The sequence below is a fragment of the Mustela nivalis genome (assembly GCF_964662115.1).
Source record: "Mustela nivalis genome assembly, chromosome: 8".
Taxonomy (NCBI): domain Eukaryota; kingdom Metazoa; phylum Chordata; class Mammalia; order Carnivora; family Mustelidae; genus Mustela; species Mustela nivalis.
In genome coordinates this window covers 66,452,688-66,469,096 of record NC_139027.1, presented here as the reverse complement: position 1 = coordinate 66,469,096, position 16,409 = coordinate 66,452,688, and the positions used below count along the sequence as shown (strand labels likewise).

The window sequence follows — 16,409 nt, the reverse complement described above, 5'->3', positions numbered from 1 at the left end:
CTTGAATATAGGCATTTCAGCAGCACAGTTGTTGTCCTCTGTGTTGAATTGTCCAACAGAAGCATATTGCACAGGAAGGAGAATTACAAAATAAAAGAGGAGTGATTGCTGAAACCGTCCCTTTTTTATCCTGCCTTTTAGAAGTTCATGAGGTTTGTTTGGTTTTTTTAACCATTTGAAGGAGTCTGATCATTTACCTGAAGAGGTTTGTCTAAATTCCACCCCCCCCCCCCCCGCTCCCCACCACCCGCACTTCCTTCCTGTGTCTCATGCCCTGATATTTCCAATGGTTGGTGCTTTTCAGGGATTTGAGTTGCATCTGGGTCTGCAGTGAACCATCCATATAACTCCTCTGGCATGGCCAGTCGCATCCCCTGGGGTCCCTGCGATGTGGCATTAGACCTATCAACCTGCAGGGAAATGGACCTTTATCACCATCCTGGCCCACTCACTCCTTGTACCCATATGGGTGTGGAAAGGAAGATAGGTTCCTCTGAGATGCTGTAGAGAGAGAGAATAGAGGCTTGGAAGGTCTTGTGCGTTTGTGATTGAGTTTTTCAAAATCAAGTCTGAAATAATAGTGGTTATACCTGATGGAGCTTGGGAAGAGACCAACAGTCCCCTTATCTATTCCCTGTTCCCTTCCTCCTCCCTGTAGCCCCTCCTGATTCCATCCACACTGTTTCTCTCAACCTCCATTAGAAAATGACCTTTGCTACCCCTTCGAGGCACACTTGGGGACCGTGTGCTACAGTTAGTAGAATGGCCTTGTCCTCATTGCTCTGCAGGCCTTGGCATCAAGACAGTTTGGGTTTGAAACAGCACATGTCAGTGGGCCCCTGTCTCCCTAGTCAGGTGCACAGTCATTGAAAAGGGATGAGAGGGAAAGGCCCTGGGACAGCTGGAAGCATCATCAGCCTGAGGTGCAGCCCAGGCTAGCAGGGGCTGTACTGAGAAATGAGAAGGCGGGAAGGCCAGTGCCAGGCAGTGGAGACATGAGCTTGCTCTAGACCCAGTAGATGATGGAGACCCACAGAGAATTTCCTCTGTGTGTGTGTGTGTGTGTGTGTGCGCGCCTTGATCTTTTGCTTTGTTTATTCAAAATGTTCACCTTCCCAGAGCTGCTTGGGTTGGATAGAACTGGGTAAAATGAAGAGACATTGGGGTATTCAAATTACATTGCTCTCATAGTGCCCTTTCCTTTATCCTTCTCAGTGAGTCACACCCTTTCTCTCAGCCCTCCACATCACCCTCATGAAACTGCCACTTGGAAATTCTCATTTGGTAGTGTGTCCCCTTTTCATTTGGAGCCAGCCTTAGGAAACAACCCAGACCTGCAAGTAGCAAACCTATTTTTATGTTTCAAGCAGTCAGGAAAGTCTCAGGGGTGTTCTGCCATGCATCTGCAGAAAGCTCTGTGGGTGGCAGCAGCGGCTCTGAATCCTTCAGGGAGACTGGGTTCCTTTCTCTCTAACCTTTCAGCTTCTGTGCTCACGTATAAACTGTGTCCCTTGCATGACTGAAAAAACCTCTGAAGAGGGATCCCTGTCCCTTAAGTAACTTTCCTCTGGTAAGGATGTTAGGTAAACACTGTCCTTGTACTGAGCGAGCACACACGTGTTTGAAGGTTTTGGTATGGGGACGAGAGTGCTGCATGAACGGGCCCATTGGAGCTCTGGGCAGTAGCTCTCAGCCTGTCTGCACCCTGTTACATAGTCTGTTTCTGCCTTCTGCTTTCCCGATTCTAGCCTAAACCCACCAAGGGACGAATGCGCATCCACTGTCTGGAGAATGTGGACAAGGCCCTTCAGTTCCTGAAGGAGCAGAGAGTCCATCTTGAGAACATGGGCTCCCATGACATCGTGGATGGGAACCACAGGCTGACCCTCGGCCTCATCTGGACCATCATCCTGCGCTTCCAGGTAAGGGCACATGGCTGCAGGATTCACACTTCTTGCGTACAGCATGCTAGGGACTAGGGAAATGGCATCCCAGAGTCAGGTGTGTGGAGCTGGGTATCCATTCAGTCCCCGTTGGCATTTGGCAGCTACCACATCCTCCCTTAGTTTTGCTGGCCCCTGAAAAGCGCCCTTGTTAGATAAGGGGGTTTCTGGGCTGCAGTCTGCCCACTACTCTAAAGGCCTGGTGTCTGCCCCTCGGCTTTCAGGAGCAAAGATACAAGGACGTCATTGGTGCTAGGTTGCTGGCACTAGACTGACTGAACTTTGCTGCACTGTAGCACGTATCCTGGAGTATTATTAGGGGAAGCTGTTGAGGATTATGACGGGGGTTGGGGGGGCTCCATTTTCACTTTCTCATTCTCCTTTGGATGTGAGGAAACAGTTTTCAGGGGAAGTGTGCAAGAGCCTTATGCTTGTTTGAATTGATGACAATTTTATGGGTTTGTTATACTTGAGGGGAAGGCTCTAAGTATAGAAGTACTCTAAGCCAGAAGGTACTCTCAAGGTCATTCTGTCTTCCTCAAAGTGAGGAAAGGAAGGAGCCTTATCCAGGATTACAGAACCAGTCAGGGCAGCAGTGCTTGCTTCTGACCCTTTAAGAGAGAGCTCAGAATTTCAGCCCTGTGGAGCACCTCTGGCCTGGTTACTGGCTCTTTCTCCAGGCAGTGCTTCCTGCTCCTGCTTTTCAATTAGAATTGAAATGCCGGAAACACTTCTTACCAAAGCGTCAGGTTACTCTGCAAACAAATGTCCTAACAGTCCTGTCTCCTGGGTGGCTCTGTTCTCTGTGCCTTTCCTTCCTGTTCCACCCCTTTGATAAAAAGTCTGATTGATTTTTCTGGCTAAATAAAAGTCTCACCAAAAAAGGGCAGAAACGGAAATCAAATTTTAGCTCTTTGTATTTTTGGTAAAACTGAAGTCAGCCTGTAACCAATCGTTTTCTTTCCCATTTCCCCAGGGGAATGGGTTTGAGTTAACAGTGAGTGTTCTGGGTGGGTAGGTTGGGAGGAGGGGTGGGAGCTGAAACCGAGCTGTCCTGAGAAACTCCCTGAATGGGTGTGGTTCCAAAGCTGGGAGGTCCTCGGAGGACTGGGGAAAGCTTTTTAGTAATTCAGAATCCCTGGGTGGCAGTTCCAGTGATTCCAGTTAAGTTCTGAAGAGGGAACCACTATTGAAGATGAAATCATGAATGGAGTTAATTATAACAATCAGTGACTCTATTTTACAAACAGAGCTCTTATGTAGGTTTCTGTCAGTTCCTAAATGATTTGAAAATGGAGTGAATACCATTAATAGTAGGACCCTCCTTGAGCTTCCCCTCAGTTTTGTAAAGTAAAAAGCTCTCTTTCTCTTGCCTTTGGCCTGTAGTAATCAGAGCATGGAAGGGCATCCTGATGGTGGCCTCTTTTCACACCAGGTCTTTGCCCACGTTGGCGAGCTGGCACACGCAACCCTTTCCAAGATTCTCAGCATGAATTGGGTTGAGTCATTGACTAATTAGCTTCCTGACAGCTTGCCTTTTTCTGTAATTGAACTTGTAAATGCTGATAGGTACTTTCTCTTTCCTTTAAGGCAAGAAACATAGGCTGCTGATGTCACTGCATGGCCTGCAGTGTTGATGTCTTACATGACCTAGCTTCCTTCGTCCAGCAGCTGTATTAAATCCCTACTCATTCCACAGATAGGTACTGATTCTACATCAGCCAAGGCCCAGCTCACTACCTGCTTCCTCTGTGAAGTTTCTCCACATTCCATCTCTCTTTCCTCCAGCTCCTGAATATACAGTTTTGTCTTACATTTCCAGTGCACACGTGTGAGTGTGCATGTGCACGTGTCTAGAGCTCTGAGGACATAGCCTGTCCTGTGTGTGCATAGGAGGAAGTATCCATTAAGTACTAATGGTGAAATTTAGGTTTCATTCTGCTCTCCTTTTAAGAGAAAATAAAGGATGTTGTGGGAAACGGGAAGGAAAGTCTTGCCTTGTGTAAATCCTTTCAGAAGGGTAGACTGTGTATAAATGACCAAGTCTGGAAATAGATTCCCCTCTTCACACAGAAGCATGAGAAGGTCGACAGGGGTTAATGTGTAGAATTCCATCTGCCTTTCCTGATGAGTCTGTGTCTTACCTCTTGAATAAGGTACTTTCACATTTACTTTCAGCACAAGAACTAACGATCCTAATAATAGAGTTTAGAGTTTATGCAGACTCATACTTCACATACTCAGCATGGTTAAAAAGGGGTAATTTTTTTTAGAAGTTATAATTATTTCAATTTCCAAGGGTTTTTCCCAGTTGAAAGTGTCTGCCTTTATAATCTTGTATTTATATATTTCATCCTTCTTCTAACTCTTTCCCAAAAAGAGTTCTGGGGCATGTCTTTAGATTAAATGGGAAGACCCATGACAGACCAGGGAAGGGAAGTTTGGTCTAGCTAGAGCTAAAAGATGACAGGTGGCCTTCTAGGCCAACACCATTTACCTAATCCCTGTCCCACATTATAGTATAATAGGTAAAAATCTAAAGACAAAAAGGTATTTAGAGCATTTGTCTAAAATCACATAACTGGTGGGGCAACCCGAAGCCAGAGTTAACATTTACATTAACATTTTAACAGAGTTAACATTTACGGGTTCCTTGTCATGAGCTCAGCACTTCATATTCTTTCTTTGTTCAAATGCACAGTAACACTGTGAGCCATTGTTGCTGTTGGCCATTCCTCAGGTGGGAAGCTGAGGAGCTGGCCTGGGGACACACAGTAGGTAGTGGAGCCTGGAAGGTCTTAGCCCCAGGCAGTGGTGATGGTGGTGCCAGTAGACCCAGCTCTGTTGCTTGCATGCTCTCCATGAGTGGCTTATGAATGAGACTGTCTTAGTCCATCTTAGCTGCTATAACAAAACACCATGGACAGGGTAGCTTACAAACAATAGAAATTCGTTTCCCATAGTTCTGGAGGCTAAGTCTGAGATCAAGCCAGCATGGGCTGGCAAGACCCTGTTCTGGATGACAGACTTCTCAGTGTGCCCTCACGTGGTGGAAGATACTAAGGATCTCTCTGAAGCCTTTTTTTTTAATAAGGCACTAGTCCTGTTCATGAGGATCCTACTCTGTTAGGCCTCACCTCTTAATGCCATTACCTTTGGGAGTTAGGATTTCAACCTGAGAGTTTGGGGGAACCACAGACATTGGGACTATAGCACAGACCATGGAAGCCTACTGCAGTCATGCTTTTTTTTGGAATTTGGGTCAGTTTTTAGAAAAGATATATTGTATGCTGTCCTCATCAATGAGGGACATGCACCCTAGTGTGAAAAATACTTGGTTATAAAAAACCAAACCAAAGATTTTTCTGGGGTCTGACAAGTAGTTGGAAAGGTGGGCTCTTTTGAGCTTGGAAGTGACCCCTAAAGGGGGGGAGGGGTTCTGGGAAGTAGTGCAGCTAAGTATTCTTCACTTCCTCCTTATGTCTGCAAAGTAGAAAATCTGGTTGTTGTTTCAATGAGGTGAACCTTGAGGAAAGCAGTTTTCTTTGGCACAGTAGATAGGCTTTACAACTGGGCTGTGGCCTGAAGTGTACTCTTGATGTATGTGTAGATCAGTTCTTCTGTGGCTGTTATTGGGCAGCTGACCCATCTCTTCATCTAATGCTTGTTCATAAATCTTAGATCCAGGATATCAGTGTAGAGACGGAAGACAACAAAGAGAAGAAGTCTGCCAAGGATGCATTGCTGTTGTGGTGCCAGATGAAGACAGCTGGGTGAGTATGAACTCCCCGGGGTTCTGGGGCCACTGCACCCAGGACAACCCTGCTGTGGTCATCTCTTTGAGGTATTGACAGCTATCTCCTCCACTCCTTCCATGGAAAAGTCTTGTTAACTCGTAAGCAGTAGGTAGCTGACATCTCTGCTCGCTGACAGCATGGGAGGAGTTCTGATTGACACTCGGGACCTGTCAGCTCCACAGTCCGTTTCCCTCTCTTTATTAAGGCAGCTCCAGAGAACAGTGGATCTTGAATTTTAAAATCCTGAAACCCTATTTAAGAATCACATCCATGATACTTTAAAAAGCAAGTGGGTTTTCTCCGGCTTTTCATTTTTGCTGCTTTGGGGAAGCTTTGTGCAGTCAACTTAAGAGTAGTCTTTATACATTACCCGTCTCTGTTTTCCTTCCCTTTATTCCTCCTTTCAAATCTTAGTGAAAATACTCTTTTAGAGAACTGATCTGTTCTGTTACTCACTGAAATTGTTGGGTCTAGTATTTAGAACCGATTTTCTACCCGGTTAACTAGAGAGTTACTTAGACCTACTTTGAGGACAGATAACAACTGTAATAGACATGATCAGTTAATGAAAAGTATGAAACTCATAAAGTGGGTATGCCTAATAAGGGGATCAACTTAGTTATAAGCCTTGAATCAACCACACATCCAAAGCCTGTAAACGGTATTGAATAGCTAAGTGAATAGGGTTGGCCTCCAACAGAGGGAAGTTGTTCAGGGAGATCCTTGGTATATAAAACTTCATTCAGCTCAGTGATGCAAGGAGGAAAGCTGAGTGTCTCATGAACAGGTAATCGTAGCTGATTCCGTTCTCCCCAGAATTCAGATGTCCGTGACTGTGGGGTCCTAGTATCTTTGCTGGCAGAGGAGAAAGCCAGTGGAGGCAAAGAAGTCTCAGAGGTGTCTGGGTTGTGGTCACTTTTTCCTATGTAACCATGGTATTTTAAATCTAAGACTCAGTTCACATCTTTTGTCTAATTGACTTACCGAGAAAGAAAAGCCACATGGATGTGGTTTTTGTTTTGTTTTGTTTTGTTTTAATAGAAAGCTGAAGTCGAAGAAGTATTTGCTCTGACTTGATAGTCCTTTTGATACTTAATTGCCTCACATTTTTTCAGTACTGACAAACTTTTTCATGAACACTGCACTTCGCAAAACTGTCCATCTTTATTTGGTAACTCTGTTATGCTTTGTCTTTGTAGGTACCCGAACGTCAACATTCACAATTTCACCACAAGCTGGCGGGATGGCATGGCCTTCAACGCACTGATACACAAACACCGGTAAGTCACCTCCTCATAAATCATACTAACAGTTTTGGGGTAGAATGTTGACATTCTTCTGCCCCGATCTGGGTGACTTTTGACCCTCATATCCATTGCCTTAGATGTTGCACCACGGTGGGAATTCCTGCATTCCATGTGAGGAAAATATGAGAGAATATGTAAATTCTTCCAAACAAATCAGTTTGTCCGTTATCTTCTGTTCTCTTAATAAACTTGGCATGTTTGTTCAAAAATCAGATTTCATTGTTTGATGATTTATATTATAGAGTTTTACTTTGCTCAGTAAAGTGGTTTCTACCATTTCTGGAGTAATGCTGGTATGTCATTGGTCACATGTGTTCTTATGCCATGGTTTTTATCCTGTTCCGCTCTCATTCTGCATAGGCCTGACCTGATAGATTTTGACAAGCTAAAGAAATCCAATGCACACTACAATCTGCAGAATGCCTTCAACCTGGCAGAGCAGCACCTTGGCCTCACTAAACTGTTGGATCCAGAAGGTAAGGACTTGAGGGATGTAAGGGGAGACTTCCAACAGCATCTCTAGTAGTGAAGGGCTAGTAGAAAATCTGCTGTCAGTTTATTTGTGTAGTGTGCTTTGGGAATTGCTCAAGAGGAGCTTAATTTTGGTGTGGGAATTACTTGAGGATTTGTGCAAAGGATTATATTTGAAAAGGCCTTGAGAGTCAAGTATGATTTAAACATGTTGGGAAGTAGAGGGCTTGCTAGGCAGAGGCACTTGCCTGAGCAGAGGTGAAGAACCAGGAATGAGGAAGGCGTGTTTGGGGACTAACAGTTCACTGGGAATGGTGTTTAAAGTAATAATAGGAACTACCACTGGAAAGGTGGGTCGGGGCCTTATAGCTCAAAGTTTTTAAAGGTTATTCATCAGTCACTGAAAGTTCTTAGCAGCTGTTCTCAATGAAGGGAACCTGCCATAGGCTCTCAGTGAATGCTTATTGACTGGCATCCTTGCCAAGGTGGCAGGCAGCCTTGGAATGAGTGGGTGCAGACCAGGGGGTTGGGGTGAGGGGCTTGTAGGAGGCTGTGCTGTGTTTGCTTTGAGTAAGAAGAGCTTAAGTGAGGAAGGTGCATCAGGAAATGGGAACATTTGGGTGAAAGAATTGGGACTCACAGTCCCTTCTTAGGGCTGACTGCCTGGAGGCACAACATCTGAGCTCTGACTGGAACGACTCTGAGTCCTTACAGCAGGACCCTAAAGCCTGACTGCAGGTGACATGGAGCTGACCTGTGTGGGGCATTCCCTCAGCTTATAGCTCCCTTACTTAACAAAGTCCTAATTCCAGGCTTTTTGCCTGAGCTGTCATAGGTACTTTTTCTTATTCTGAAAAGCATTTGAAATATAAGAGGATTTGTTTGTAGTACGGGAGCTTTGTAGATCACAGCTCATAGCTGTGAGCAAATACCACAGAGAGAAAACTGTGAGTGAAAGTTTAAAGTTCTTATAAATATAGAACAGGAAGTTCAACTCCCCAAGGGCAGATCGAGGTCATGAGGCTGCCAAGCAGGCTTGCTGTTTTCCAGTGCATTAGATTCACTGATATGTTCACTATCCCGGAAGCTGAGATAAAATTATCTTTGTGCTAACGCATTAAATGATCTCTTAATATAAACAGAAAACTAAAATTCCTTGGGGTGTGATTAATCTTCCGTCTTTACCCCTGTTTTAACTATGGGAAGACATTCTTTCTCAGCCATAGCTCTTTGTGCTAAATATAACCTTTTTTTTTTTTTTTTTTAAATAACTTGCTCATTAGTTAATCTTTCTAATCCCTTCCCAGTATGAAAAAGGGATATATGTTCCTCAGATCACAAGACAAGGAACTAAAAAAAGGCCATTGATGTTGCTTACGCTGTGGGTTGGATCTTGGTTATTAGTTGTCCTTAGCTATTGTTAGTTGCCCAGTGGCCCAGAGAGCATCAGCTAAGATACAGTTGCAGACAGGTTACAAAACCACAAGGTTTTTGTCTGCTCTCATCTTCCCAGTTATGTCAACATATGTTTATTAGATTGCATACAGGACCAGCTTTGGGATTCCTCCATTTCCTTCTCCTTGGAGCATAGTTGGGTGGGGCCAAGCAGAAGCAGAGTTGGCCACAGGGACTACTAGGGTGGAAAGAGTAGCTGCTCTTCTGGCCCCCCGTGCCATAGGCTGCCTCGGTGACACTGGGCAGGGCACTTTCCAGCCCTGTGCCTCAGTGTTCTCATCTTTAAGAGAAACAGTCCTGCCTCACACAGGGCTTCCAGGAAGATAGAAGGCATGCATGTGAGTGCATTCTGGAAAAGAACCTGATTATCAGTTAAGAGTCATGCTGTGTATTCGCTTTTCTTTCTGTCCCAAGTCAAGAGTGTCACCCAGTATTGCCATACCTGCACCACTTGTCCTCTTTGTACGCTCATTGCCTCCCTTAGTGAATACTGACTGACTACCCTCGTTACACGAGACAGCACACCAGCAGTTTGAGAGGCGGAACAGCACAGGGCTTACCGAGGCACAAGCTTCTCACCCTTGGGGATGTAGTCTTACAAAACAAAGAAAATATGTGTAAGCAAATTATAGTACCTGGCAATGGGAAATTGTGAGTAAAGTGAAGGAGTATTGGAAATTGTGGCGTGTGTTTGGGGAGTGTTGGCTAGTCCAGGTTGTGTGAGAGTGTGCTTAAGAAGATATAGTAGGCTATAGAATTAGTAGTGGCTCTTACAGGGAGCCTGATAAGTACTCAGTGGTTAGAAGGAAGGGAAGGAAAGTTAAGGCAGATTCTAGAGGATTAAGGGGCTTAGACTTTATTTTTGTAGATTGTAGGGCACTTTTGAGTAATTTTGAGCTTGGAGAAAGTGTGTTCGCAGCCATGCTTCTGGAAGATCAACCAGGGGCCGTGCATAAAGTGAATTGGGTAGTAGGGAAAGCCAGTGAGGAAGCTCTTGCTTCAAGTCTGCTTATGCAACCGTGAGAGTCTGAACTATGAGTGACAATAAAGATTCCATGGATAGAATCATCTGGACTCAGATTTGGTGACCAACTGAAGACCGGGTAACAAGAAGATAAGGATGTCCAAAGACTCAGTGACTGGAAGCGGGTCTGGTGGCATCAGCAGATAGGAGGAGTCAAGAAGCCCAAGCCCAGTTTGGGAGTGGACATAGGCAGGGAGATAAGCCTGCTGGTCTGGCAAGTAGTCACATCACTAAGAATGTTCCCTGAATTCTTACTGTAGTCCTCATTTTTCTCTAGAAGTTTTCTTCTTGGTAGCTTGGGATCCTAGAGAGGAAGGATCATGTCTCTTAAGACTTTTATGTTTTGTTGCATTGGTAGAAGGTATTTATGAATATTCGTATCATAAAGGTCAGTGAAATGGTTCCATCTGCATCAGACTTAAAATTAATACACCAAGGGCAGAGTTCTCCAATATAAACACTGGCCTGTTTCAGTGTTGAACAGTTGTTCTGGGTGGTCGCGCTGTGAGCAGAATACTGAACAAAACCTTCTTTGGGTTACAGATATCAGTGTGGACCACCCTGATGAGAAGTCCATTATCACTTATGTGGTGACCTATTACCACTACTTCTCTAAGATGAAGGCCTTGGCTGTTGAAGGAAAACGAATTGGAAAGGTGAGTTCACACCAGTTTTATAAGTTGTGAGACACGATTAAAATTCTCATCTTAATGTAGCGCCAACAAGCCCCTTTCCTCCCGTGCGCTCATCAGTTCAGCCGGTAGCGGTTTGTGGTGGGCACCCCCAGAGGCAGGGATGTAGGCAGAAGCCTCTTCATCCCTAGGAGTGACAGGAAGTAGGAGCAGCAGCTACAGTATTTAGGAAGAGATTTGAGGAGCTTCTCAGACCCAGAGACTCTCCTCCCCTCAACCTTACCAGAAAATGGGGTGTTGGAAATCTGATAAGTTGGCTGATGTCACAGGCGTGAAATCCTACTTACTCAGTTGAAAAGGCCCCACTATTGCACTTTTTTAGTTTTCATTTGGCTAATGTTCACCTGCCATATATTCCTGAATACCTCAGACCAGGTGATACTGTCTTCTCATTGCAGCAAGAGTAGAAAATTCATGGGCTTTCATGGGACAGCACCAAGCAACACAGAGCCCTTGTTGTTATTCTAGGAATTCTGGAGCTGAGGCCACAGGAGTCCTTCAGAATCTTAAACCCTTTGCCTGGAGGTTGGGAGGTTACCAAACCAATTACAGTTAAGCTGTCATTGCTCACAAGTAGTAGTTATAGTCTGAGTGCCTATTAATACACAGTTCCTCGAGTTTAAAATGCTTAGGCCAGAGTAGCCTAGAACTGTTCCTGAGCCAGTCATTAAGTGTGCCTGTGCTCCTATAGAGTTATAATCCTGTTTCCCATACTTGGCAATATGATCTTACTGTTCTGTTTTTCTCACTCTCATTTACAGGTGCTTGACAATGCTATTGAAACAGAAAAAATGATTGAAAAGTATGAGTCACTTGCCTCTGACCTTCTGGAGTGGATTGAACAAACCATCATTATCCTCAACAATCGCAAATTTGCCAATTCTCTGGTTGGGGTTCAACAACAGCTTCAGGCCTTCAACACTTACCGCACTGTGGAGAAACCGCCCAAGTAAGATGCAGATTGGATGCATTACCAGTTGCAGAGAGAGATGATGGCAGCCTCAGACTCCTGTTTCTGACTCATTGACCTCATCTCTTAATGAGTGCCTCTTATCAGGGGCCTGTCTTACTCCTTTTCATCTGACCCTGAGTGGCTGAGCTCTGTTACAAACCACACCCTCTGTGAGCCCTTCCGAGCATTTTCTGCCCCTGGTCTCATGATACTGATACGTGAGACTCCTAAGAAGTGGTACAGGTCTCCGGTCCCCTTTTCCCAAACTCTTATGCCCAATGTGTTTCAGAATTCCTTACACTTTGGATTTTAGAGAAGTAGCTGAGTACCTGTATATAGTTTATTGTAAGACTCACAGTGGGCTTGAGATAGTAGCCCATTGTCAGGCCTACTAGCAAGTCTGTAGCAAAGTGTGTAACTACAACATGTTGAATAAAGGCAGACAGTAAATAGTTTTGTGTCTGTCTGTCCAGATCAGTTTTTGCTATCCCCTGAACTGATTTTTGACTTGTTTTTGAAAATTGTAATTGTCACATAAGGATTATAGACCTTATCCCTTCTTAGAGTTCTAAAGTCATTCTTCCTTTTTCTATAACCCAGCTTAGTTGTGAATTCCTTTCTGCAGTCTCTGAAATCCATTGAAAGTTACACTAGGTAGTCATTTGAAGTGATTCTTGCTGAATATATTCAGCTGTGCTCTTTGAATGAAGTCCATTGTCCAGGATGTATAGTCTAAACTTTGAAGGAAGTGATTAGTAAAAGCACGGTATTGTGATCTCCCAAATATAAATCTCAGTGGCAGCAACCAGCCAACCCCACCAGAATTCACAGTTGGGTGCATTTTGTGGTCTATAATACCCCAAAAAACTAATGCACTGTGTTTTCTCCATAATGAGTTCCACATAAATCAGACCAGAGATAAATGGCTTTTAAAATTGTATGGCTGCGTTGAAAGGTTTTTTCCTCCAAAAGCAAATGAATTTTTGCCCTTGAAGGAACAGAAAACACATTTTTTTTTCCCCTATACTTAGGTTTACTGAGAAGGGGAACTTGGAAGTGCTGCTTTTTACTATTCAGAGCAAGATGAGGGCCAACAATCAGAAGGTCTACATGCCCCGGGAGGGCAAGCTCATCTCTGACATTAACAAGGTAAAGCTGATCCACCTGGTCCTGTGTGGGGCCTTGACCTTCTCTGTAAGCTTCAGGTTCTAGGTCTTGATTGCCTAGAGGGCAGTCTGAAAGGGTCCGTCCTGGCCTGCTGAACTGAGGAGTGACAGCAGTGGCTCGGGTTTTGCAGAGGATCAAGCAAATTCTTGTGGTGGGTTGGTCTATTAGAGTTTTGGAAGGGAATGTTAGATTTTATCAAACCAGTCTTGGCTTATTTTCTTTACCTTGCTACTCTCATCTGTCTAAGGCAGTCGACTGTAGCATCTTTAAGTTGCAGGAGGAAGAACCTGAAACCTTATTTCATACATCTGGAATCTCTAGGCGTTGGGGCTTAGGATTTTGGCTGTTTCTCTCAGAGAGGCTGTCCAGCAGTTTCCATTTTGGTCTGTTTTGTCTGTAATTACAGAATTTGACAGTGGCCATTGTATCCAGATAGAAATTTGAAAAATCTAGAACTGTGGTCAGTTTTACACAATTAGATTATTTTAAGTGGAATTTTTTAAATGTAAGATATATTTCATAGAAATTAATTTACTGTGACACATTTGGTGAAGATTTTGAACAAAATGATCAGGTGTGTGAATTAAAAAACAAGTAGCTCAAAAACAAGGTGGGGTGGGGTGCCTGGTTGGCTTAGTTGGAGAAAGTGTACATCTCATAATCTTGGGGTCATGAGTTTGGTCCCCACATTGGGCATAAAGATTACTTAAATAAATAAAATGTTAAAAATAAATTTTTTTTTTAAAAAAGTGGCTCAGGATGGGATGACTAAGAGTTTGTAATATGATTTCTTTCTGAGAAATCATTTATCTTTTATATATCATCAGATCTGTTGAAGGTAATTACTTTGTTTCCTCTCAAAGTAAGAGATTTATAATTTAGTTATATTGCTCCTTATCTACACTGTTTTGTTTTCCAAATATAACACAGGACTTAGATATAGACAGGAGAGAGTGTTCCCATGAGGCTAAACTGAGAGAAAACGGTTTTTCTCAAGGCTTAAGAGTCAGTGAGGGTGGAAATGGGATGTCCCTTTTACAAAGTTCTCAGGTCTTACTGAGAAGTCATAGCTGTTGACTGTAGCCAAGGAAAGTTCATTGAGCATTGCAGAGAACTGTTCCTTTTGCCTCTGTAGGCCTGGGAAAGACTGGAAAAAGCAGAACATGAGCGAGAACTGGCTCTGCGGAACGAGCTCATCAGACAGGAGAAACTGGAACAGCTCGCCCGCAGATTCGACCGCAAGGCAGCTATGAGGGAGACGTGGCTGAGCGAAAACCAGCGTCTGGTGTCTCAGGTCCTGCTCTAGACCTCGTTCGGGGACCCGCTCCCGGGGTCATCTAGAAACGTAGACCATCCTTGAGGGCCATAGGACAGCTGCTTATCAATACCTGCTGTTCTGAAGTAACTGGAGTCCTCTTGCTCACTTCCCATGAAGAGGATGTTTATCATTTCTGATGCACTTGGTCTTCTGTTTGTCTGACTTTTCATAAATTTGGAAGCAGCTCAAGCAGAGTTTGTTTAGACCCAGTGAGTGAGTGTGAACTGCTCACATTTATGTAATGTTAGATGTTTCTCTTACCTTTCATCTTTGACCATCTGATCCTTCAAGGCAGTTGGACCAGTCACGAAAGAAGTAAAAAGTGACTTTCCCTTCTTGTGTTCACACAAACTGTCACCTGCTCCAGTCACAGAAGTATAAGGTGCTAGATAGAAGCTTGCACCCCTCTGTAAGACGAGTACTTGCTGATTTGCCTTGGGGAAGGCATCTGAGCTCTAGCGAGGAGTTTTAAGTGTCCTACAGAAGGCAGAGACCAGCAGCTGGCGGGGCTCAAGTCAGTGTGGCTTTAGGACCACCATAGATTGTGCTGAGATTCAACCTCTGTTTCTTTGTTCCAGTTGGATGGCTTTTTAATTTTGTGTGTGTGTGTGTTTTTTTCCCCCCATTTCTCTGTAGGACAACTTTGGTTTTGACCTTCCTGCAGTTGAGGCCGCCACGAAAAAGCATGAGGCCATTGAGACAGACATTGCCGCATACGAGGAGCGTGTGCAGGCTGTGGTCGCCGTGGCCAGGGAGCTCGAAGCAGAGAACTACCATGACATCAAGCGCATCACAGCAAGGAAAGACAATGTCATCCGGCTTTGGGAGTACCTACTGGAATTGCTCAAGGCCCGGAGACAGCGTCTCGAGATGAACCTGGGGTTGCAAAAGATATTCCAGGAAATGCTCTACATTATGGACTGGATGGACGAAATGAAGGTAGAACTTGAGTGATAGGAGGCCAGAGCTGATCCAGTGGGACGTCTCTTTCCTCCTCCCTCACCCCCCGCTGACTGCACAGCATCCAGGGTGCCCTCTCTGCCCACTCTGTAAAGTCAAAGGGGGCCATATTACCTGTGGGAAGATTGTTAGATCAGGAGTTAAATGAGATAAAAGGTGTAAAAAAGTTGTATTGTAAACCAGTTCCATAGCTAGAGATCTGCCGCAGTAATTTAAATTTAATTCAGATCTATTCCACCATAGGGAATCAATCAAATTAAGATTTTCTGTGTTTTTAGCTCTTGAGGGTTGAACCAGCTTTCCATGTCATTGATCTGTGTGTGAGTGGCTCGTTGAGGGGGGAATCCAGGAAGCTAATGTGGGCAGATGGGAGGAGAGGGGTAGGCAGTGTGGGCGGAATGTGTGTCGGGAACCAGGGAACACGTGTTCACATTGTCATTGCTGGTTGCATGCAGTCTCCTTGAGCCTCCTTTCTTCGTTTTTAATCTGGGATCGCTCTAACCACCTCCCTCATTCGGTTACAGCGAGGGTAAAGTGTGGTAATAGGTGTACACATAGGATGGGACTGGCTGGAAACGGCTGCCATTGCCAGTTTGTGCTTCCCCTTCCTTAATTAAGAGCCCTGAGCATAGACTTCCAAGCTTTCCTTCTGCCCAGAAAGACCTGCCATTGTGCCAGATCCCTGTGCCCGTTTGTGTTCTCTGCTGCAGGCGGTAGAATGTTCATCCATGTCAAGTAGACCCCAGCTGGAAGTCGTTTAGCTCCGAAGCTAGAACAGAACAGGGCAGTTTGCAGACAGTGCAGTGAAGTCCCCTTTATCTCAGCGTGCTGCGTTCCCAAGCTTGACCTTCTGTGAGGGATTTCTTCCTGGGATATAAGCCCTCGTCTTTTGCTTAACCTCTTGAGCCATTCCTGGCAGAGGGATGGGGTCGCTTCGTCCCATCAGTTTGCCCTCTTACTGTCCCAGTTTTATGATGTTCTCAAGTATGGTATGTGTTGACCTTTCAAAGTAGAAATGTTCATAAAATCTAGCAGTGAGGCACTTTTCATTTTAGAAATCATGTTGTACATTAAAGTTCAGATTTTGGGCCAGAGACTTCCCTTAGAAGTAGGAGTGAAGTACACATTCCATCTGGAGAGGAAGTCAGATGAGGCCCTCAAATTGGGTTGATGGAAGGAAGAAAAGAAAGTGTTAGTGGACTCCCTCCTAAGCAGAAAGCCACCTGACCCTGTTTTTACTTGGTTAGAGATGTGGTTTATAAGCTTTCAACTAGATTCTTCTCCCATTGACAAGGTATTACCAAGGCACACCAGTAAGCTTTT

At 44.5% G+C, this 16,409-nt stretch overlaps 1 protein-coding gene across 5 annotated transcripts in view; it reads left to right on the top strand.

The window, feature by feature from the left end:
• The window catches only part of SPTBN1 (spectrin beta, non-erythrocytic 1), a 195,985-nt gene that overhangs the window by 132,880 nt on the left and 46,696 nt on the right, over positions 1-16,409 (top strand). For all 5 annotated transcript variants that reach the window (XM_082743544.1, XM_082743545.1, XM_082743546.1 and 2 more), the window contains 9 exons: positions 1,749-1,922; positions 5,625-5,716; positions 6,940-7,020; positions 7,408-7,523; positions 10,541-10,653; positions 11,451-11,638; positions 12,673-12,790; positions 13,944-14,102; positions 14,763-15,065. In XM_082743544.1, coding sequence (XP_082599670.1) covers positions 1,749-1,922; positions 5,625-5,716; positions 6,940-7,020; positions 7,408-7,523; positions 10,541-10,653; positions 11,451-11,638; positions 12,673-12,790; positions 13,944-14,102; positions 14,763-15,065 — 1,344 coding nt within the window. The remainder of the gene's footprint in view (positions 1-1,748; positions 1,923-5,624; positions 5,717-6,939; positions 7,021-7,407; positions 7,524-10,540; positions 10,654-11,450; positions 11,639-12,672; positions 12,791-13,943; positions 14,103-14,762; positions 15,066-16,409) is intronic.